The 23,950-nt window shown below is 43.3% G+C and overlaps 1 protein-coding gene across 1 annotated transcript in view; it reads right to left on the bottom strand.

Annotated features, from left to right (window-relative positions):
• Window positions 1-23,950, bottom strand: part of TNRC6C (trinucleotide repeat containing adaptor 6C) — a 238,841-nt gene that overhangs the window by 117,129 nt on the left and 97,762 nt on the right. The window contains 1 exon segment of the mRNA XM_030534098.1: window positions 1,141-1,473. Coding sequence (XP_030389958.1) covers window positions 1,141-1,473 — 333 coding nt within the window.

Raw genomic sequence — 23,950 nt, 5'->3', positions numbered from 1 at the left:
CTAACTACGTTGCACGGGGCATAGTTTTTCAGTCCTGAGCAATGTAGCTAGGATGACCTAACTTTCAAGTGGGGACCAGATCTGTCCCATTCTGCTTACCTTTTCAGGGTAAGACAAATACCTCACACAAAAATGCACCCTGCTTTGCCTGATAAATATATATGTAACAGGCATAGCGGAAAACAGAGTGACAGCTATCCATCAGAGACTCTAAACTAAAGGATCACCACTGTGAGAATGAGATTTACAGAATCTCTAACAGGGAGTGGGAAGGGAGTAGCAAAATTGCCTCTTACATCCTCACCAGTAGCTGGAGCGGACGAAGAAAGAGAAGAGGGAAGGTGGATGAGAGACCAACCTCTCACACACTAGTCCCAATAGTTAGGAAGGTAGGTACCCTTCATGCTTCCATCTGAAGTGAAAATGGTGACTTTGCAGGAAGGTCCAAGGTATTAATTACGTTTTCCTACGATTTTTGTTTCTTTCCATGTGGCTTATTAGGAAGCACAAGAGCAAGTGAATGTACCAAAAAACTGCAGTGCAGCAAATGTGAAATTTACCTGTTTTTAACCTACACGCAAAAGTTATCCTAAAGAACATTATGGTTGCAAAGTCAAGCACTCAACACATAGGAAATTCCCAAATTAAGGTTGCCTGTGCAAGAATCTTAGGCTGTACATAAAACATCTAGCACAATGAGGCCCTGATTCCTGCAGAAACAGAAATCTATTCACATGAAGATTTTTACCAGTGATACAAACAAAAAATAATATATTTTAAGATTCAGATTTCATATCTCCCTTTCCTCTCTCATAGTAAGATTTTCAGTAAGATTCATCATACTGAGAACAGGAAAATAGTTGATAATGATTGCTGAACAAAAGGTTTTTTAAATTTTGGCATATATAAACATTTCTGAATTTGAGTCCTGAACCATAAAGTTGCTAATGCATCTTCTTTCATTTCTCTAAGGAAGAAAGAAATTGCACATGTTCAACTTTCAACACTGTCATTGCCACATATAATACTTGGTATTTCTTAGAGTAGTTTTCATCATAGTCACTTTAGTTACCAAAGGTAAAAGGCATAATTACATAGAGAATGAATTTGCAGTGTCCCCATTAGATGTGAACGTCTTACCTGTTTGGGTTTGGGTCTTACTGGGATGATGCTGTCCACCTGCTCCTGGCTGTGGAGGAGGACTTGCCCCTGCTTGTCCAGTACCTTGTGGTGGGCTTGCGCTGGTCAGAGTCCCGGTAGGCAGTGGCTGACCTCTCTTTAAGAGCTGTTTCTGTTCTTGCTGGCGGAAGCGTGGAGGCACCTCACGAGGCAAGTAACGGGATGCAGCTGGCTGCTGCCCATTAGCAGACGTACGCTTGCCATTGCTGCTGTTGGTAATAGTGCTGGTGGAAGTACTGGTACCGGTACCGGCAGGCTGGGGCTGGCTTAAACTGGTCTTAATAGGTTCTGGCACTGTATAAAATGAAACAAATATCAGTTTAATCCAAGGAAGAATTAAGGATAATTTCTTCAAAATGAGTGAGTAAAAGAAATTATAAAATTTAAATCTTTCTTTTAGAAATGCAAAGTAAACTATATACAATAATTATATACAAAATATATAAAAAAACTTCTATGGAGCAAAATGTCAACATTTATTTTAGGAATAAACAATTTTATCAAAGTTTCTGTTAGGAGGGATAATAGTATAAAATTGATCAGTGCTTTTCCCTAAACAACAATCCTGAAGCAACAAACATAGGAATAAACAGGGTAATACCAAAATTACTTTACAAGATGAAGAGCTTACCCACCTTGTGCAGTAACTGGTTCTTCAAGATGTGCCCTCCTATGGTACTCTACTGTTGGTGTATCCATATCCCTGCATCTCAGATCAGAGATTTTAGGTAGCAGTGTCCGTTTGACCTGCATGTGCACTCCCCCCGTTTGTGCCTTGCCTCGAGGCTATCTAGCACTGCATGGACAAACCATCTATCCTCAGTTCCTTCTCTACTGCAGAGACACTTACTAAGAGTTCCAAAGTAGAGGGGAGGAGGGCAGGTCATGGAACACCCATAGGGGCACATCTCGAAGAACCACAGTTACAGCACAAGATGAGTAACCTCTTCTTCGAAGCGTCCCTATGGGTGCTCTACTGTAGGTGACTGTACGATGTTACCCCTTATGGAAGGGTGGGACTTCAGAGCCAAGTTTAGTATTGATGATAATAGTGTGGATCCAAACACAGCACCTGATGCTGAGTCATAGGTGATTGCATAATGTTCCACAAAAGTATGAGCAGATGTGCCCCACTAGTAGCCCAAGTTGCTGCTCTGCATATTTCTGTGATGGGGACGTTTTTAATGAAGTGGAAACAGATCTTGTGGAATGAGTTTGAACTCCAGACAGAAGTTGAAGATTGCAGGTACAATAGCAATAGGTAATGCAGTTTGATATCCATCTAGAGTTTCTGTTTCGGAACTGAGGATCATTTAGACCTCTCTCCAATCAAAAGGAATAGTTTAGCAGATTTTCTGAAAATTATGGTTCTAACCAAACAGAATGCCAAAGCTTTCCTGACACTGAGTTTATGTAATATTGCTTCTCTCTTGGCACAGTGTGGCTTTGGAAAGAAGGCTAGGAGGTAAGTAAGTTGGTTTATGTGGTATCAGTACAACCTTATCCCTAAAAAAAATTGTGAAGGGTGGGTGTGCAATTAGAGCCTCTATTTACCTGATTCTCCAAGCCGAGGTGATGCCTACTAGACATGCCGTTTTCATAGACAGATGCATAACTGAGCATGAGGTCATGGGTTCAAAGGGGGGCTTTGTAAGGCACTTCAAAATCAACTTAAGGCCCCATGTTGGTGTAGGATGCCCGATTTGTAAGAGGTTACCCATACCCTTGAGGAATCATTTCATTGTAGGATGAGAAAATTCGGAGTAGCCGTCTATCTTACGATGAAAGGCTATTATGACTCTGAGGTGTACCTTTATTGAACTCAGAGATAATCCTGACTTTTTTAGATCTAGGATGCAGTCTAGTACTAGCAGGAGGGGAGAGGATATGGGGGTAATATGTTCTGAGTCACACCAGATTTGGAATCTTTTCCACTTCTGCATATACACGTGACGAGGTATTATTTTTCTGCTATAGAATAACATCTCACATTCTCTGAACAGGAGCTCTCCATGTTTTCGAACCACTGAGGAACCATACCTTTAGTCGGAGAGCCTGTGAATTGGGATAGCGGATCTGTCCGGCATTCTGAGAGGAGAGGTGAGGAAGAGACTGAAAAGTGATTGGCGTACAAATTGCTAACTGAGTAAGGTATGAGAACCACATCTGTGTTGGTCGCGTGCGAACTATGAGAATAACTTTTCTTCTCTCTTTTCTTATCTTGAGCAGTACCTTCAATATGAGAGGAATTGGAGGAAATGCATAAAGGAGACCTGTGTTCCAGTGAAAGAGGAAGGCATCTCGTAGCAAATGATGTCCCAAACCAGCTCTGGAGCAGTACTAAGAGCATTTTTTTTTCTGGTCCTGGCAAATAAGTCTATCTTGGGGACTCTCCAGTGACAAAATACATTGTGGAGAACAACTGAGTCCATTTCCCATTCATGTTCCTGCGAGAATATCCTGCTGAGGGTGTCCACTGTGGTATTCTGCACAGACAGCAGGAAGGCTGCTGATATGATGCTGTGACAAATGCACCAATTCCATAGTTTCACTGTCTCTGAGCAAAGGGATGGTGATCTCACTCCTCCCTGGTGGCTCATGTAGACCGTACATGCTATGTTGTCTGTCATGGCTTTTATACATTTGTCCTAGATAACAATAGGAAATGTCAACAATTCCTGACTTTGAGCTACAACAGGTTGATATGTAGTATTGATTCTAAGAGGAACCATTTGCCTTGAACTGTGTGATTGTCTATATGAGCCCCCCAGCCCAGTAAAGATCAGCCTGTTTTCAGTATTGATGTTGGAGGTGGCTGTGCAGACATTTTGCGGATCTTTCCACCATTTGAGAGAGTCTTTGACCATTGAGGGCACTGACAGCAGTTTATTCAATCTGTCTCTGTTTGGTGTGTATACCGTTTAGAGCCATGCCTGAAGGCAATGAATGTGGAGCCTTACGTGACTTATTATAAAGGTGTTTACTGCCATGTGCCCCAATAGTAGCCAAAGGCAATTTCTGGCCAATGTCTAGGGCTGATCTGAATGGCATCGATTAAGATGCTTAGGGCGCTGAACTTGTGTAGTGGGAGAAAGGCTCCTATGAATTCTAGATGTTACACTGGAGTCAGAGTCAATTTTTGAGTGTCAGTTGTAGTCCCACCTGCATGAATACATCAATAGTCTTTTGTGTGGCTAACAGGGCTTCATCGAAGGATTCTGCCTTAAGCAGACACCCATCTAGATACAGATATATCAGGATGCCTAATTTGAGGAGATAGGACCTTTGAGAACATTCTTGGTGCAGATGATTGGTCAAATGGAAGTACCCTGTATTGAAAATGGTCTTGACCTGAGGTGAAACTCAGAAACCTCCTGTGGGATTGGTTGAGCTACAATATGAAAATAAGCATCTTGTAGGTCAAGAACCAGTCTCCCTGGTCCAGAGATGGAATTATTATTGCTAATGTACCCATCTTGAATCTTTGTGCCTTTATGTATTTGTTTAGTGACCTCAGATCCAGAATGGATCTCCTTCCTCTGTTCTTTTTGGGTATAAGGAAGTATTTGGCGTAGAAACGCTTCCCTCTGTGTTGATTTGGAACTGGTTCTACATCACCAAAGTTTAGGAGATGATTTATGTCCTGATGTAACAGGCACTCATGAAAAGGGTTTCTGAAGAGGGATGGGCAGGGAAGATGTGTAGGAGGGAGGGAGGTAAAGTGGATTCAATAACCATTGGAGACGATCTCCAGTACCCACTTGTCTGATATTATCTTTTTCCAGTTTTATCGAAAAAGAACAAGGCAGAGTCCAAAAGGACATAGATAACTCGAGTTTTGCAAAAAGTGATAGTGAGTGTGTGAGCTCAGGGCCTTGATCAATGTCTCAAAATTGATGTTTCGACGTTGAGGGCTGTACAGTTGAAGGAAGGGGAAGGGGGGCAGCTGTTAGCTTTTGGTTTTGTATTTATTGGCATTTCCTCTGGGGTTTGTGGTGTCTCTGGAGTGGAGGGAAACTGGGCCAGTTGGGATCTTGGTGATGCCTATGATTTGCTATACTCTATTTTCTGTGCAGGCATGTAGATCCCCAAGGAATGTAATGTGGCCTCTTGAGCCCTTAAGTGTGTGGAGTGAAGCATGTTTTTCCCTCAAAGAGTCTTCCAGTGTCATTTGGACTTCTCTTTGGAGGCCTGAAAGGTGAAGCCACAAAGCTCTCCTCATTACTACCGCAGATGATATGGAGTGGGCAGCTGTATCTGAAGTATCTAATGTAGTCTATAGTGCTGTCCTTGCCACAAGCTGCCCCCCAGCACTGATGGCTTGGAACTGCTCTCTTTGATCATTTGAGACATGTTCAATAAAGGCACTGAATTTCACTAACTGATATTGATTATATTTTGCCATCAGGACCTGATAATTCACCATCCTAAACTGCAGAGTTGCTGATGAGTACAATTTCCTGCTCAATAAGCCCAGTCTTTTCAAATCCTTGTCGTAAAGGTGTTGATTTAGTGTGGTGCTGTCTCCCAGGATTAATTATGGCATCTACCACAGGGGAATTGTGATAGATGGGGAAAAAAGAAAGTCCACATCTTTAGAGGGGACATAATATTTTTGTCTGCCCTTTTCCATGTGAGCATTTTCATGGCCAGTGTTTGCCAGATGATTTTATATGGGTCTAGTAGGGCCTCACTGATCAGGAGTGTTATAAGAGATGATGAGGGCCCATGGAGTATGTCCAGCAGCTTGTGTTGTGACTCCTTTACTTCTTTGAGGGAGATCAAAGTAAGTCTGCCACTCTCTTGGTGAGGTCTTGGAATTATTTGAAGTCGTCTGCGATTGATGACGGAGGAGACATCACAGCTTCATCTGAATAGGATGATGAAATCTTTGTTGCTGGTGTAGTTTCTTTATGCAGTCGTGCCTCCTATTCCTCAAAGATCTCCTCTTGAGGATCATGGGGTCTAGAAAGGGAAGCTGAGGGAGATCATTTTCCTCTATCACTACGTAAGACACTTGAAGTCCTAGAGAACTGGTGTCTAGATGCCGCCCATTGGTCCCAATACAGCCACTGGGGTGGTGCAAAGGTCATCGCACCCAACATTGTTCATACCAAGTAGGCAGGCCTTGCCTGTCATGGCAACATTGTGGTTCTGCAAATGAGTGTTTCTAGGTGATTGGTCCCTTGACATTTCCACGGGGAGCTCTGAACTGAGACCGAAGATATGTTATCATTGCCCTACTCTTCTTCGCTCAATAAAGGTGGAGAAGATAAGGAGGCCCATGGTGAGAGTGTCTTAGTACCGTGAGGAATTCAGGAGACTGAGATGGGGTCAGTACCACGATGCTGATACTGAGTAGTGATGATTCCGGCATTTGAGGCCAAGAGGTCTTTGGAGAAACTGAATTCCTGTGGTACCATGGTGATAATTGGTAGCTACAGAGTCAGTCTAGAGTGGCCCGTCAGTGTCCAGGAAGTCAGCGGTACCTGTAGTCTTCTGTAATCCAATGATTGGCCAGAAGATGGCACTCTGGTGAAAGTGCTTGGAACCGAGGCTCTCCTTGTCTCCCGCAGTGCTGTTTTAGAAGAGGTAGTCCGGTCTCTACCGCTTCTCTTTTCTGACAGTATTGATGCTTCTAAACCTGTGCCCCTCTGGTCTTTAGGCTTACTGCCAATACTGGAACTTGATGAGCCCGACGCCTCGTGGGTACCACGTCGTGGCTCAGTCGCTAGAGAGGTCAATGATTTTGACAGGTATATAATCACAGAACTGGAAGGGACCTCGAGAGGTCATCTAGTCCAGTCCCCTGCACTCAAGTCAGGGCTAAGTATTATCTAGACCATCCCTGACAGGTGTTTGTCCAACCTGCTGTTAAAAATCCCCAACGAAGGAGATTCTACCACCTCCCTAGGCACTCTGACAGTTAAGAAGTTTTTCATAATGTTCAACCTAAACCGTCCTTGCTGCAATTTAAGCCCATTGCTTCTTATCCTATCCTCAGAGGTTAAAAACAATTTTTCTCCCTTCTCCTTGTAACAATCTTTTATGTACTTGAAAACTGTTACGTCCCCTCTCAGTCTTCTTCTCCAAACTAAACAAAGCCAATTTTTTCAATCTTCCTTCATAGGTCTTGTTTTCTAGACTTTAAATAATTTTTGTTGCTCTTCTCTGGACTCTCTCCAATTTGTCCACATCTTTCCTGAAATGTGGCACTCAGAACTGGACACAATACTCCAGTTTCAGAGGGTAGCCGTGTTAGTCTGGATCTGTAAAAGCAGCAAAGAATCCTGTGGCACCTTATAGACTAACAGACGTTTTGGAGCATGAGCTTTCGTGGGTGAATACCCACTTCCTCAGATGCATGTACATGCATCTGAGGAAGTGGGTATTCACCCACGAAAGCTCATGCTCCAAAACGTCTGTTAGTCTATAAGGTGCCACAGGATTCTTTGCTGCTTTAATACTCCAGTTGAGGTCTAACCAGCGCGGAGTAGAGTGGAAGACTTACTTCTTGTGTCTTGCTTACAATACACCTGCTAATACATCCCAGAATGATGTTTGCTTTTTTTGCAACAGCGTTACGCTGTTGACTCATATTTAGCTTGTGATCCCCTAGGACTCCCAGATCCGTTTCCGCAGTACTTCTTCCTAGGCAGTCATTTCCCATTTTGTATGAATCTCTTTTTCCTGGTCAATTCTTCAGTCTGGGGACTTGTAGCTCTCTTTTTTGAGGTTTTATGAAAGGAATCAGAAGATTTCCTCTTTGAATCCACTGGAGTTTAATGTGCTGTGGATGTTGATGGTCACATCAAGGATTGTTGCTCCAGAGAAGTCCTGGGTCAGAGGCTGGTCTAAGTACATTTTTCATCATAAGGAATCTGAGCTTCAGTTCACATCTCTTTCTTTTCCTCTATTTCTATTTCAGACACAAAGTACACTTTGGTGGTATATGGAATTCGAAGCAGCAACTGCAGCATGAATGGCGGTCACTGACCAGAACAGCTTCTCTGCAAGAGAGACTGTATTTAAACCCGGGGGAGCTGGGCATGCCCTTTCTTGGGGGTCGTTCCGTGCCCCCAAGGGGAGAAGATAATAAAATCACTAAGGAGACGGAGATAACTGTTTTCGAAAGCCACAAAAAGATGTTTTAGAATAAAAGAAAAGGGAAAGGGAATAGTATTAATCTAGATAATAAACCCTACTAGCTATTCTGTAAACTAAAATAAAGTTTAGAAATTAATCATCTTTCAGATTCTGCTAATGGTCCGTTGCAGGCCAAAGGCGGTTGAGAAGAAACTGAGGATGGTTTGCCTGTGCAGTGCTAGATAGCCTCGAGGCAAGAAACGAGACAGAGAAAGCACATGTGCAGACTGAACAGACACTGCTTCCTAAAATGTCTGATCTGAGGTGTAGGGACACAGATACATCTATAGTGGAGCACCACATGGACACTACTCAAAGAAAAAATGTAGCTTCCTCAAACTTTTAATACATGCTTAAATATATATATAACAACTCTTACGATAGCTAAAAATATAAAATGATGCTTAAATACAATTTATAAATTGGATCAAAACCATAACATAGGTCCATGTACACACCAGTTAATATAGTCTCATGTATCTTTGTAACTGAGCACATCAAAAACTCAGTTCTGCCTCATGTACATGCTGCCCTTCACCCAGCATCTTGGAAATGAGCTGCACATGCTCATGCACCCACCAGTGTTCATCTCCTACTGTAGGATAAAATGAGCCCTAAATATTCACTGAAATTCATATTTTTTATATATACACATACACATACACACACACACACACACACACCATACCCCGCTATAATGCAGTCATGGGTAGCCAAAAACCCCTACTGTGTTATAGCTGAAACCCCATTAAATCGGGGTAGAGACGGCAGGGCTCTGGCAGTGATTTAAAGAGCTCTGGGCTCTGGCCGCTGCCCAGGGAGCCCGTGTCCTTTAAATCACCAGTGAGCCCCGCTGCCGCAGACCCGGGGTAGCAGCGGCAGGGCCCCAGCGGGATTTAAAGGGCCTGGGGCTCCACGCAGCAGCCAGAGCCCCGGACCCTTTTAAGCACTGCCCAAGCTCCGCTGCTGCGGCCCCGAGGTAGCAGCGGCAGGGCTCCAGTAGTGCTATAAAGGGCCAGGGACTCCCCACAGCAGCTGGAGCCCCAGACCCTTTAAAGCGCTGCTCGAGCCCCACTGCCGCAGCCCCGGAGTAGCAGCGGCAGGGTTCCAGCGGTGATTTAAAGTACCCGGGGCTCCCTGCAGCAGCTGGAGCCCTGGACTCTGAAGCGCCACCGGAGCCCCGCTGCTACCGCACTATATGCAAACCCATGTTATATTGGGTTGCGTTATAGTGGGGTAGAGGGGGGTGTGTGTATATTATATATATAATACATAAACATAACTCAGGAATGTATACTTGGGAAATGCAGACAAAACATTCATTTCACTTTAACTCTCTACAAGTGTGTGTGACCGGAAAAGTTTCCTGGATTTTTAAATGAGTTTATGTGAAAGCTAGATCCCTGGTGAAGTAAGGCTGTCCTAAAACAATAAATAAAACAACAAAGTAGAATTGCTTTACTATTGTCCACAACCAAGGAATTAAATTACAAAGACAAAAATTATACAGACTATTCTACAACTGTTTTATCTATAATGGTCAGAGTAAGATACAGATGCAGCGGTGCTTTGCTTTAATACCTAATTTCAAAATACTGTTGAATAACCTTCTGCTATCACTGAAGCGAAGTGTGTGTGTGCACGCGCGCGCGCTTTGGCTGAAAAGCAATTTCAAGGGAATAAATCAGCTCTCTATTTTTTTTAAGTTACCAAATAAATAACTCTGAATTCCATTTTAAGATGTACTTGCACATACTATGTATGTGTCTGCATTCATGTATATCTATGTGCAGTTTGTTTAGAAACTGATCATGCATTCATAATGAGAAAATGTTTTAAATTATGAGGTCTGTTTTAAACATGAACAGGATAGATTTATTCAGTTATTTCATTTGGTTGGAAAGAATAAATTACATGTATTCTATGTACGCAGACCACATTTCTCTGGATTTTTTTTGCACTTTCATACAAAAATGCCAAGTTTGCCGATCACTCTACTAGTTCATAAATAAGAGCACATAGTTCATTATAACATATCCAATGTTATACAAAATCAACAGTAGTTTTTCTATGCATAGTTCTAAGTCAAGGACATTTTTCTAAATAGTAGTCTAATATAGTAGTCCAAAAACTATTTCTAGTCATAGGATTAAGTTTAAATTCACTACCCTATTTTCTATACGAAAGCCATACATCATATTTTGCACTTTTGAAGATATTTTGCAGGCACACAGAAGGGAATGGCTAAGAATAATAAACAATATATGTATTGACAATACCAAATTAGTTTTTTTCATATCATGAATAGTAGCAGAGACCTTTTTTCCTTGCTGACTACAATAGGAGAGAGATTCTAGTTAAACTGCAGAGTTGATACAAAATAGATGTTTTCCATGCAGTACAAGTGAATGTGGATTTGTTGAATTAGTATCAACCTGCTAAGAGTATCTTCAATTTGGGTGATAAAGATATTGCCTTGTGAAAGAGAAGTACTGATTCTCCAATGTTTGTGTTATCTTACATTTTCTGGGCATCAGATGGATAGACCAAGGCACAGTATGACAGCACTATAGAAAGAGCACTAGCTTCTATAAATGTACTGAGTAGTTCATAGGACAGTCAGAAAAGATCTGAATATATCTTATATACTTCAGAAATAAATGTACATAAATAAATAATCCTTGTACTTAAACTTTAATGCTCTCCACAAATCTTTTAGATTTAAATCACTGAATCAGTTTCACTTGTGGTTTTTACGGCTATCCTCACTTTTATCTCCTCCCTGATTACCAGTTTCTAAATTTAAACCAAAAACTTCCCTCTAGAAATACCAGTTAAGTAAGCATAATACTACGTTCTCAAAATCATGAAAAATTCTCAATATCTTCTGTGTGGGAAATACGCATTGCCAATCTTTGAGCCATTTATTTCACAGTTACTATAACAAATCTCTTCTGTACAGCTGATAAGACAGTCCTCTCTTTAGCGGGGGCAATGGCATAGAGTACTCATTTAGACTTTGAATGTTTATTTTAAGCATTTTACAGATTTTTATAGATTTAAATGTTCATAGTTGTGGAAATTATAGCGAGTCAGACAATAATGTAATTATCGTAAACACAGACTCAAAAAATAACCATTAAAACACAACCACATGTCAAAATATACAAAGTAGATTTCCTTAAATCAAACTAAGGTCTCAAGAAACATTTTTCCTACTTTGCCTATCTGTAAATTTTAATCATCAATTGCAATATTTTCTCATCAGTTTGTGTTTGTACAGTGAAACTGACATTTACTGAAAAATCTAATCCTTCCAACCCTAGCTATAAGCCATTGTGTATGTCTGATCAGACCATTGTCTTAAGTTTAGTCAATTCTCCTAATGTTTGGTGAGATTCCACATAAATATATAACCGTCACATTGTTTACAGCCATGATGCTTTGAACTGCAAGTAATTTTACATATTTTTTAAGCTAATAATTCAGGAAACAAAAAAACTACTTCAAAATTGATCAAAAAGCTTATTATGTGGACATACTAAGTCTTTATTTTCTGGCTGTCTTTAACCAAATCTTTTTACTTATTTACATTAGCCATTTGAGCATATCCCAATCTTGCTGTGCATCTAAATCCTGTACTCCAGATTTATATCTGACATGTCACACGTACTAATCTTAACGGAAGTAATGAGACCAAAACTCCCTAACTGCACCAGATTCCACCAACAATGACTGGCACAGAATCATTAACAGTGTAAAGTCTACTAGGAAGGGGCTCATAGCTATGACCTTCAGTTTGATAGGGGAATAGGATGCTGAGGACCAGAGTAAGACCAAGAGAGTGATATTAGCTAAGGAGAGGTTTTGGCTTGTAGCTGGGAAATGCACTGATTCAGTGAAGTCATTGGGCAGCCTCTGCAGAACAGGCAGGAAATTTCTTTTGGTTAATCAGAAAAACATTGACTAAACTGATAAATCATGGTTTGCTTTAAACAGAACCTAGACACTTCACAGCTAGCCCATGCCCATGATCAGCCCCCTACGTTTTGGCTTTTGGCTTTAGCCATCCTTGGAAAGTCTGCTATGTATCCATACTGTAAACTAGAGTTGAAAATGCTGCATTTAAATATACAGGACAGATCTCAGATGTCCCTAATGACCAGGGTTTTGGGGACTGGGGAGGAGAAAAAAAGGGGCAGCACAGATGGGATGTTTCAGGGGGAGGGCTTAGCCCTCTGCCTGCACTAGGACCAAGAAATCTGCCCTGACAGCTGTTGCTCTGTCTCACTATGAAGTAGTAGCCATCCCTTCAACCCAACTTCCCTTCACCCAGCTCCCCGTGGAACCGGATTCTGCGCTGTTGCCTCCTGACTCAGCTGACAGCAGCTACCTTGCCTGCTGTATAGAGAGCCTGCCTTACTGACAACAACCCCTATAGCCCTGCCTCCTATTGTACAGGCCAACCAATCAGAATTTTTTTAATGATGGAAGACGCAGCCAATGAACTCTGGCTGTTTCATCCTCAGCACATGTATATGTGCCCACAAAAGGGAAGGGAGCAGCCAGAGGACAAAATACAGGATAAAAGGCATCCTGTACTGAATTAGTCCGGGACAGGCAATTTTTCATTTAAATAAGGGATGCCCCTTACAATACAGGACGACCCTACATCGGCAACCCTACAGTGTAAACAGTGTTTAGGTGTCATAAGAGTTTTGAGAGCAGTTTCAATGACCAAGTGCTGCTTTCGCATATGTAAAATAAGTTAATATGTCTGAAAAGTGATAGGAATCATCAATACTCCACCCCTCACTATTATGTACTAGCAGCTGAAAGCCTGTGCTGTCGCATGAGAGCAACTTGTAAAGTTGTGTATAAAAAAGGCTGAAAATGGCTGAGAACTTGAAAACCAGATAGTAACACAATCACGAATACCAGTGATGATTCAATGCAGTGACATTCTAAACAGAAAGAACTCTCACCATGCTTGTAGCTGTTTTCTAACACACCACACTGACACAAACAGACGTTGTTCACTGACGACTACCTTCTGACCAGATCTGATAGTGGTCTGAGGGCTATGCACTTCACTGATAAAGCACTGACAAACTGGCTTGGCAAGCTCATATTCAATAAGGATTCAGAGAGAGACAGAGTGACAATCCCAGAATATGACTATATAGATATTATCATAACACCGAGTAGCCCCAGTCATGGATCAGGACCCCACTGTTGCTGTGCAAATACATAACAAGACAGTACCTGCCACAAAGAACGTACAATCTAAGTAACTCTTTAAACAATTAATCTACGTTTCATTTTGGAGTCTGGATAATTTTATATAAACTTATTTCTAAAATAAAAAATAAATTAGAACATAAAGGAAATGTATTAATAATTTCTAAATAAATTTCAATATACAGGAAGAAAACTCTTGCGCCTTTTCTAAAATGCAAAAATCCATTTTAAAAACCAACATTGTCTTCTCAGATTCCGCAACTGAAAATTTTATGGGAAAAGAGAAAGCTATGAAAAACAGAATAATGCCTCTTCAAATATGAATTTAAAAAAACCCAGATTCATCACTTATATGCAAATACTTTTGTTTTTACAGCATAAACCATTTTTAGTTTCATCAAGTTTCCCACATGATCCAAAATATTTTCATTTTAATGCATCTCACTATATTATGGTAGATTTTAACATTCTAGCTGACCTTTAAGAAGCTTACAGTGTACAGTATGAATTAAATTGATTCTTTCACTTGACTGTAGTCCCTGAGGAAATGAATTTCAGGCAAGCTCTCTAAAGTAGTACTGCTGTTAGGAAAAGCATAGCTTCTACTTGTTAACAATAGACACTGTACAGGCAGCTATCAAACGTACTATACAGAGAACATGAAGAAGGTCACAGTACTATCACCTGCCATCCTGCCTTTGAGAAGGCGACCTCATTTAAGACTTACTTGTACTCAGAACTTGTATCTAAATGCTTGTCTTTTCAAACTGATCTGATAAGCTGCCTAGCTTTAGTAATTGAGATGATCAAAAGAACATTTACTATATTATTAATTTCAAAGTTCTGTACAAATTAACTAATCCCTTATAGCACCCCTGAGAGGAAAGTATTCCCATTTTATACAGATGTGGACCAGACACAGAAAGGTCAAGAACCTGATTTTCACAGGTGGCTGAGTACTCAGAACTCCATTGGAAACTGCAGGTTCTCAAATCCTCTGAAAATCAAGCTCTAAATGACTTTGCCCAAGGTCACAAAATGATGCTGGGGCTGAGCAGAGATTAGGGCTCCTGGCTCACTCAGTACTCTTGAAACTACTCTAGGGGTACATCTACACTACCCGCCGACTCAGCGGGTAGTGATCGCTCTATTGGGGATCGATTTATCGTGTGTAGTGTAGACATGATAAATCGATCCCCAATCGCTCTCCCGTCGACTGCTGAACTCCAGCTCAGTGAGAGGTGGAAGCAAAGTCGACAGGGGAGCGGCAGCTGTTGATCCCGCGCTGCGAGGACATGAAGTAAGTGATTCTAAGTCTATCTAAGATACGTCGACTTCAGCTACGCTATTCTTGTAGCCGAAGTTGCATATCTTAGATCGATTTCCCCTCTCCTCCCCCACTGTAGACCAGGCCTAAGAGTATGTCTCCACTACCAACGTTAAAGCGCTGCCGCAGCAGTCCTTTAACGTGGCTATGTAGTCACGGCACCAGTGCTGGAAGAGAGCTCTCCCAGAGCTGTAAAAAACCCACCCCCTAAAAGGGTAGTAGCTCCCAGCGCTGAGAGTGCGGCTCCCAGTGCTGGTACACTGTCTACACTGCGACTTTATAGCGCTGAAACTTGAATCGCTCAGGGGGGTGTTCATTCACACCCGAGTGAGAAAGTTTCAGCACTGTAAAGTGGCAGTGTAGACAAGGGGTAAGACATCGTCTTCGCTATGAAAAAAGTGTGTGTATGGCGAAGGGGATGTGGAGATACCATATGCTAACTAACACATGGTAACTAAGGAAGAGCCTATTGTCTACACTGACCGGCTCGTGTTAAAATGACACACTGCCTTGTCCTCATTCAGATTTTACCATGTGGTTTAAAAACAAAAAACCAAAACCAGAATTTTTTTTTCTAGTGTGGATGCACCCCAAAAGGAAGTTTCTTTGGCAGAATTAAACCAAACATTGGTCATGATGGAAAGAAATCAGATGCCTCCCAGCCCCCAGATTTTCCCAAAGAACAATAATTGTTTGAAATTTGCATTGTTTAAAATGTGAAATGGCAAGACGGATTTTTGATTTGGAAAAGCAGTATATTATCAGGGGTAAACACTATATAGAAACCATAGCGTCTGATATTTATAAGTATGTACATATACATTTGACAGAAATAATATTTGATACATATAAATATTAACAGCACAGAATAATCAACATGAAAATGATTGCTTTAAATAAATTCTTAACCAAGCATTTTCAATAAATAAGCTATAGCAGCAGCTGCCTAATTTTGTTTTTTACAAATAATGTTTGCCTATAACTATGAAAGTCCTCGCAGAACATATAAAGAAAAAAGGGAATAGAGGGATCAATCATGCTTCTGTTTTAGAATGAAAGTATTTCCACAAATTAATACTACTACTTAATAATTTTACAAAACATAAAAGTGCTTTTTATTTTGAATGTCAACATCTCTATCTTTTAAACTAGTAACAAAAAGTAACATTTAAACAATAAAATTAACATCCTTCCAAAAAAATAGATGAACATAATAATCATGGCATTTGGAAGAGAAACATTTAATTACACCACTAAGATTAATTAAAGCAAGGGATATGAAGGATCTAGAAAATGGCTTAATTCCAAAATTCTGTACAAGATCTACACTTCAGGGTATGGGTATGGAACACTTCATTTCGGGTATCAAATGTAGCAATAATTATTTGGAGAACGTATTTTTAAAATGACTACAAATTGTAACAAACTCTTCAAAAACTCTCAACATACTATTCAATAGAGCTGTCTTCCACAGCATCTAAGCAGCAATGTTGATTTGCTACTGCATTGTGGGAAAATGCCTGCTGCTGTGAGTGACTACATTAGCTTTGCTAATTCTTCATGTACTGCAGCAGACCTCATAACTACAGCATAAACTGTCAAGAGCTTGAACGCATCTTCCTTGATTCAACAGGCACATATATGAAATGATGGATGCTCTCTGCAAAATGTACTAACAATGTACAAAGGCACACTATTTTAGCAAAGCTTAGGCTGAAAGCATACCAGAGAGCATTCTTCTTCATACAACATGGGGATGTTTGTGGACAGTGGAGGCTGACTAGGACATGGAAGCACCGTTGCACCATACATTTAATCAGCCCCAAGGGCCAATCTATAGAGCAGTGGTCCCCAACCTTTTTCGTTTTGCATGCGTCAGACAACGAGCCACAGAGGACCATGGCAGCAGATGAGCATCCGCTGAAATTCCGCAGACAAGCAGCAACGTCAATAGGCATCACCGCCAAAATGCCACCGACAAGCAGCGTCATCCAGAGGCATCGCCACTGAAATACTGCTGAAAAACTGCAGCATTTCAGCAGCAATGCCTCTGGATGACGCAGCTTGTCGGCAGCATTTTGGCAGATGCTCATCCGCAACCCAGTATGCAGGCGCACTTAGATGATCCGGAAGGTGCCATGGCACCCGTGCGTACCATGTTGGGGACCCCTGCTATAGAGAGACCTTGCCAGCACCAGAAGAAGCTGCCTGTCAAACCATTCACTGGAAGGTATTATACTTTCACAGCTGTTGTCATTTGATCAACTGTTTGAAATACAGAAAATTAAGTCTAGCCTTTTCATGATGTCATTTATACCACCACAAGCCATCTTTTCTAAAGTTAATATACTGGTTTGTTTTTTTTTAAATGATAATATGTAATACTGTGCTCTTCAATAACTTAATTTTAAAACTTCATTGAAGAGATAAACGGAAGAATTCTGTCAAACACAAAAACAAGCATGTTTTTTAAAAATACAAGAAAATATTGCCAGCACTTTAGATCTGTGTGATGTAGCTTTATCTTCTACTACAGAGGTACTCAAACTGTGGTCCACAAGCTCCATTCAGGTGGTTCGCAAATAGTTCCCACTAAGGTTCTGTCATAAACAGATAGCTAAGGGTTAATGTCTCTTTCACCTAAAGCACCTGACCAGAGGACCAATGAGGAAACTGGATTTTTTCAACTTTGGGTGGAGGGAATTGTGTGTCTGAGGTCTTTGTTTTCTGGCTGCCTGCTTTCTCTGAGCTTTGGAGAAGTAGTTCTGTTTTCTAATCTTCTGTTTCTAAGTGTAAGGACAAAGAGATCAGATAGTAAGTTATATGGTTTCTTTTCTTTGGTATTTGCATGAATATAAGTGCTGGAGTGCTTTGATTTGTATTCTTTTTGAATAAGGCTGTTTATTCAATATTCTTTTAAGCAATTGACCCTGTATTGTATCATCTTAATACAGAGAGACCATTTGTATTTTTTCTTTCTTTTTTATACAAAGCTTTCTTTTAAGACCTGTTGGAGTTTTTCTTTACTTCAGGGAAATTGAGTCTGTACTCACCAGGGAATTGGTGGGAGGAAGAAATCAGGGGAGATCGGTGTGTGTTGAATTGGCTAGCCTGATTTTGCATTCCCTCTGGGGGAATAGGAAAGTCCTTTTTGTTCCAGGACCGGGAACGGAGAGGGGGAGTCACTCTGTTTGGATTCACAGAGCTTGTGTCTGTGTATCTCTCCAGGAGCACCTGGAGGGGGGGGAAGGGAAAAAGGATTATTTCCCTTTGTTGTGAGACTCAAGGGATTTGGGTCTTGGGGTCCCCAGGGAAGGGTTTTCAGGGGGACCAGAGTGCCCCAAAACACTCTAATTTTTTGGGTGGTGGCAGCAAGTACCAGGTCCAAGCTGGTAGCTAAGCTTGGAGGTTTTCATGCTAACCCCCATATTTTGGACGCTAAGGTCCAGATCTGGGACTAAGGTTATAACATGAGTGGCAGCGGGTGGGATCTAGACAGAATCCAGAAGCCAGTAGGAATATTATATTTTTCTTTTCTCTGCTAAGGGCTTTTTAGCAGAGAGAAACAGTTTGGTTTTAAAAGGGAACCAGAGAGATTTTTTTTTTCTGCTCTCTCTGGCAGTTTGTGGCTTGCATGTTAAGCAAGAAGTCGTTAAGGGCTATCACGAGTCTTTTGTCACACAATAGCACTCCCATTGAGAGTCATACCAGCACTATATAAATGCAAATAAAGTGGTTTTTCAGGTTTACTTAACATTGAAGATTAGCTAAAGGCACTGTTGCTAGGCAGACTTCAGGAGGCAACAGAGAGCCTGCAGTTCAGAAGAGAAACACCGGAGGGCACCCCAACACAAGAAAACAGGAACCATGTCTACCAAGGCAAAAATTGAGGCCGAAGACCAACTCAGAGAAGCTGAACACAGGCGACAAATGGAAATAAAACAAAAAGAGATGGAGATAAAAGAAAAGGAAGAAAGCATCAAACTGGCAGCCTTCCAAAGAGAACAGGCAGCCCAAGAGGCAGCACACAAAAGAAAACTAGAAGAAGAAGAGGTGGCCTACCGAAGGAAAAAAGCAGAAGAAGAGTTGGCCCACCGCCGAGACATGGAAAAACAACAAAAAGAAATGGAAAAACACCAAAAAGAAATGGAAAAACAACAAAAAGTGTATGAAGAGAGGGAAAAACAGAGAAAACATGAACTGGAGTTGGCAAAAGCTGGGCTGCATGTGCCAGCCAACCCTAACAACCCGGCGCCAATTATTGCTCCACAGCACAGGAAATTTCCCACCTACAAGGCAGGTGATGACACCGAGGCCTTCTTGGAAAATTTTGAACGAGCCTGTCTTGGGTACAGCATCCCCGAAGACCAGTACATGGTAGAATTAAGGCCACAACTCAGTGGACCTTTAGCAGAGGTGGCAGCTGAAATGCCTAAGCAGCAAATGAATGACTATAAACTTTTTCAAACCAAGGCCAGATACAGAATGGGGATAACCCCAGATCATGCCCGTCGGCGCTTCAGAACCCAAAAGTGGAAACCAGAGGTGTCATTTCCCAAACACGCCTACTACATTGCAAAAAACTATGAGGCCTGGATAACAGGAAACAACATTCAAACCTTGGAAGAACTGAACCTCCTCATACAAATGGAGCAGTTCTTGGATGGTGTTCCTGAAGACATCACATGGTACATACAAGATGGAAAGCCCAAAGATATCGCTGAGGCGGGGGAGATTGGAGCCAAATGGATGGAACTGGCAGAAAGCAAGAAAGCTACTGTCAAGGGGAACGATTACCCCAGGGGGCACACAGACCATAAACCCTACAACCGAGGACAGCCAAAGACCCCACATACCACCCAAGTAAAGCCACAGACACCCTACCCTTCCACCTCACCAGTCTCCAGTAACTCACCTCGGCCCAGTGACCCATCAGATGGAAGATGCTTTAAGTGTAATGAACTGGGACATATCAAGGCCAACTGTCCCAAGAACACCCTGCGAGTGCAATTCATTACACCACCATCACACCAAAGATCCCCAGGCCCGGATGCCTCTCAAATACCCTTGGAGCGAAGGGAAAATTTGAGAGTGGGCGGAAAGAAGGTTACTGCATGGAGAGACACGGGGGCACAAGTGTCAGCTATCCACCAATCCTTCGTAGACCCCAAATTCATCAACCCAAAGGCCAAAGTTACAATTTACCCCTTCATGTCACAAGCTGTAGACTTGCCTACAGCTCAACTGCCTGTCCAGTACAAAGGCTGGTCAGGAATGTGGACTTTTGCCGTCTATGACAATTATCCTATCCCCATGCTACTGGGGGAAGACTTGGCCAACCAGGTGAGGCGGGCCAAGAGAGTGGGAATGGTTACCCGTAGCCAAACCAGGCAAGCTTCCAGACCCATCCCTGTTCCTGAGCCGTCCACAGAGGCCCCGTCTGTGTTACCAGAGACCCAGACAGAGGTAGTGGACCCGGATTCCATGCCTACCACAGAAACAGCCACAGCATCTCCAGTCCCAGGCCCGGAACTGGAACAGCAACCAGCACCAGCAAGTGCAACCACATCTTCAAACTCAACGCCAGAGGGCGCCAGCGAGCCAGAAGTGGCAGAAGCACAAGACAGCCATACCCAAAAGGCTCAGCCAGAGCCTGAAATACCCTCAGGTGCACCAGCGGAGAGCGGTTCACCAGCAACGGAAACAACCCCATCACCTACATCTCTTCCAGAGGGACCAAGCCCAAGTCCACAGTCTGAGGAAGAACTGGTGACCCCAGCCTCAAGGGAACAGTTCCAGACTGAACAGGAAGCAGATGACAGCCTTCAGAAAGCGGCACGGAGCACCCCACCGCCTCTCAGCTCTTCTAATCGATCCCGGTTTGTTATAGACCAAGGACTTTTATACAAGGAAATTCTTTCTGGTGGACACCGGGAAGAATGGCAGCCGCAAAAACAGTTTGTGGTTCCAACTAAGTACCGGGGGAAGCTCTTAAGCTTAGCCCATGATCATCGCAGTGGCCATGCTGGGGTGAACAAAACCAAGGACCGGTTGGGGAAGTCCTTCCACTGGGAGGGGATGGGCAAGGAGGTTGCCAAGTATGTCCGGTCTTGTGAGGTATGCCAAAGAGTGGGTAAGCCTCAAGACCAGGTCAAGGCCCCTCTCCAGCCACTCCCCATAATTGAGGTCCCATTTCAGCGAGTAGCTGTGGATATTCTGGGCCCTTTTCCAAAAAAGACGCCCAGAGGAAAGCAGTACGTACTGACTTTAGTGGACTTTGCTACCCGATGGCCAGAAGCAGTAGCTCTAGGCAACACCAGGGCTAACACTGTGTGCCTGGCCCTAACAGACATCTTTGCCAGGGTAGGTTGGCCCTCTGACATCCTTACAGATTCAGGGTCTAATTTCCTGGCAGGGACCATGAAAAAACTGTGGGAAACTCATGGGGTGAATCACTTGGTTGCCACCCCGTACCACCATCAAACCAATGGCCTGGTGGAAAGGTTCAATGGAACTTTGGGGGCCATGATACGAAAATTCATCAACGAATTCTCCAATAATTGGGACCTAGTGTTGCAGCAGTTGCTGTTTGCCTACAGGGCTGTACCACATCCCAGTTTAGGGTTTTCACCATTTGAACTTGTGTATGGTCACGAGGTTAAGGGGCCATTACAGTTGGTGAAGCAGCAATGGGAGGGGTTTACGCCTTCTCCAGGAACTAACATTCTGGACTTTGTAAGCAACCTACAAAGCACCCTCCGACACTCTTTAGCCCTTGCTAGAGAGAACCTAAAGGATGCTCAGGAAGAGCAAAAGGCCTGGTATGACAGACATGCCAGAGAACGTTCTTTCAGGGTAGGAGACCAGGTTATGGTCTTGAAGGCGCAACAGGCCCATAAGATGGAAGCATCATGGGCAGGGCCATTCACGGTCCAAGAGCGCCTGGGAGCTGTAAACTACCTCATAGCATTTCCCAATTCCTCACTAAAGCCTACAGTGTACCATGTTAATTCTCTCAAGCCTTTCTATTCCAGAGACTTACAGGTTTGTCAGTTTACAGTCCAGGGAGATGATGCTGAGTGGCCTGACGGTGTCTACTACGACGGGAAAAAAGACGGTGGCGTGGAAGAGGTGAACCTCTCAACCACCCTGGAACGTCTGCAGCGGCGACAAATCAAGGAGCTGTGCACTAGCTTCGCCCCATTGTTCTCAGCCACCCCAGGACGGACTGAACGGGCATACCACTCCATTGATACAGGTAATGCTCACCCAATCAGAACCCCACCCTACCGGGTGTCTCCTCATGCCCAAGCTGCTATAGAACGGGAGATCCAGAACATGCTACAGATGGGTATAATCCGCTCATCTACCAGTGCATGGGCATCTCCAGTGGTTCTGGTACCCAAACCAGATGGGGAAATACGCTTTTGCGTGGACTACCGTAAGCTAAATGCTGTAACTCGTCCGGACAACTATCCAATGCCACGCACCGATGAGCTATTGGAGAAGTTGGGACGTGCCCAGTTCATCTCTACAATAGACTTAACCAAGGGGTACTGGCAAGTACCGCTAGATGAACCTGCCAAGGAGAGGTCAGCATTCGTCACCCATGCGGGGGTGTATGAATTCAATGTCCTTCCTTTCGGCCTTCGAAATGCACCCGCCACCTTCCAGAGGCTGGTAGATGGTCTACTAGCTGGACTGGGAGAATTTGCAGTTGCCTACCTCGATGATGTGGCCATTTTTTCAGACTCCTGGCCTGAACACCTACTACACCTGAAAAAGGTCTTTGAGCGCATCAGGCAGGCAGGACTAACTGTTAAGGCCAAAAAGTGTCAAATAGGCCAAAACAGAGTGACTTACCTGGGGCACCAGGTGGGTCGAGGAACCATAAACCCCCTACAGGCCAAAGTGGATGCTATCCAAAAGTGGCCTGTCCCAAGGTCAAAGAAACAGGTCCAATCCTTCTTAGGCGTGGCCGGATACTACAGGCGATTTGTACCACATTACAGCCAAATCGCTGCCCCATTGACCGACCTGACCAAAAAGACCCAGCCAAATGCCGTTAAGTGGACTGATGAGTGTCAAAAGGCCTTTACCCAGCTTAAGGCGATGCTCATGTCTGACCCTGTGCTCAGGGCCCCGGACTTTGACAAGCCATTCCTAGTAACCACAGATGCATCTGAGCGTGGTATAGGAGCAGTGCTCATGCAGGAAGCAACAGATCACAACTTCCATCCTGTCGTGTTTCTCAGCAAGAAACTGTCTAAGAGGGAAAGTCACCGGTCAGTCAGTGAAAAGGAATGCTATGCCATTGTGTACGCCCTGGAAAAGCTACGCCCATGTGTTTGGGGACGGCGGTTCAAACTACAAACTGACCATGCTGCACTAAAGTGGCTTCATACTGCCAAGGGGAACAACAAGAAAAAGACGGTTACTCACCTTTGTAACTGTTGTTCTTCGAGATGTGTTGCTCATATCCATTCCAGTTAGGTGTACGCGCCGCGCGTGCACATTCGTCGGAAAACTTTTACCCTAGCAACTCAGTGGGCCGGCAGGTCGCCCCCTAGAGTGGCGCCACCATGGCGCTCCATATATACTCCTGCCGGTCCACCCGCTCCTCAGTTCCTTCTTGCCGGCTACTCCGACAGTGGGGAAGGAGGGCGGGTGTGGAATGGATATGAGCAACACATCTCGAAGAACAACAGTTACAAAGGTGAGTAACCGTCTTTTCTTCTTCGAGTGATTGCTCATATCCATTCCAGTTAGGTGAATCCCAAGCCTTACAAAGGCGGTGGGGTCGGAGTGAAATGTGGCAGAATAAAACTGCTGAGCCAGAGGCTACAGCCTCTCTTGACTGCTGAACCAGGGCATACTGCGAAGCAAAGGTATGGACCGAGGACCAATGGAGCTTCGCGACAGATCTCGTGGGTAGAAACACGAGCCAGCAAGGCGGCAGATGAAGCCTGAGCCCTGGTAGAATGCACGTTGATGTGGCTTGGGGAAATATGAGCCAAATCAGAACAAGTGGGGATGTCCGCCATCACCCCAGATGAG

This window comes from Gopherus evgoodei, chromosome 15 (genome assembly GCF_007399415.2).
Source record: "Gopherus evgoodei ecotype Sinaloan lineage chromosome 15, rGopEvg1_v1.p, whole genome shotgun sequence".
In the NCBI taxonomy this organism is placed as follows: Eukaryota; Metazoa; Chordata; order Testudines; family Testudinidae; genus Gopherus; species Gopherus evgoodei.
Note: the sequence above shows the minus strand (reverse complement) of the source record. Positions and strands in the feature narration are given on the sequence as shown.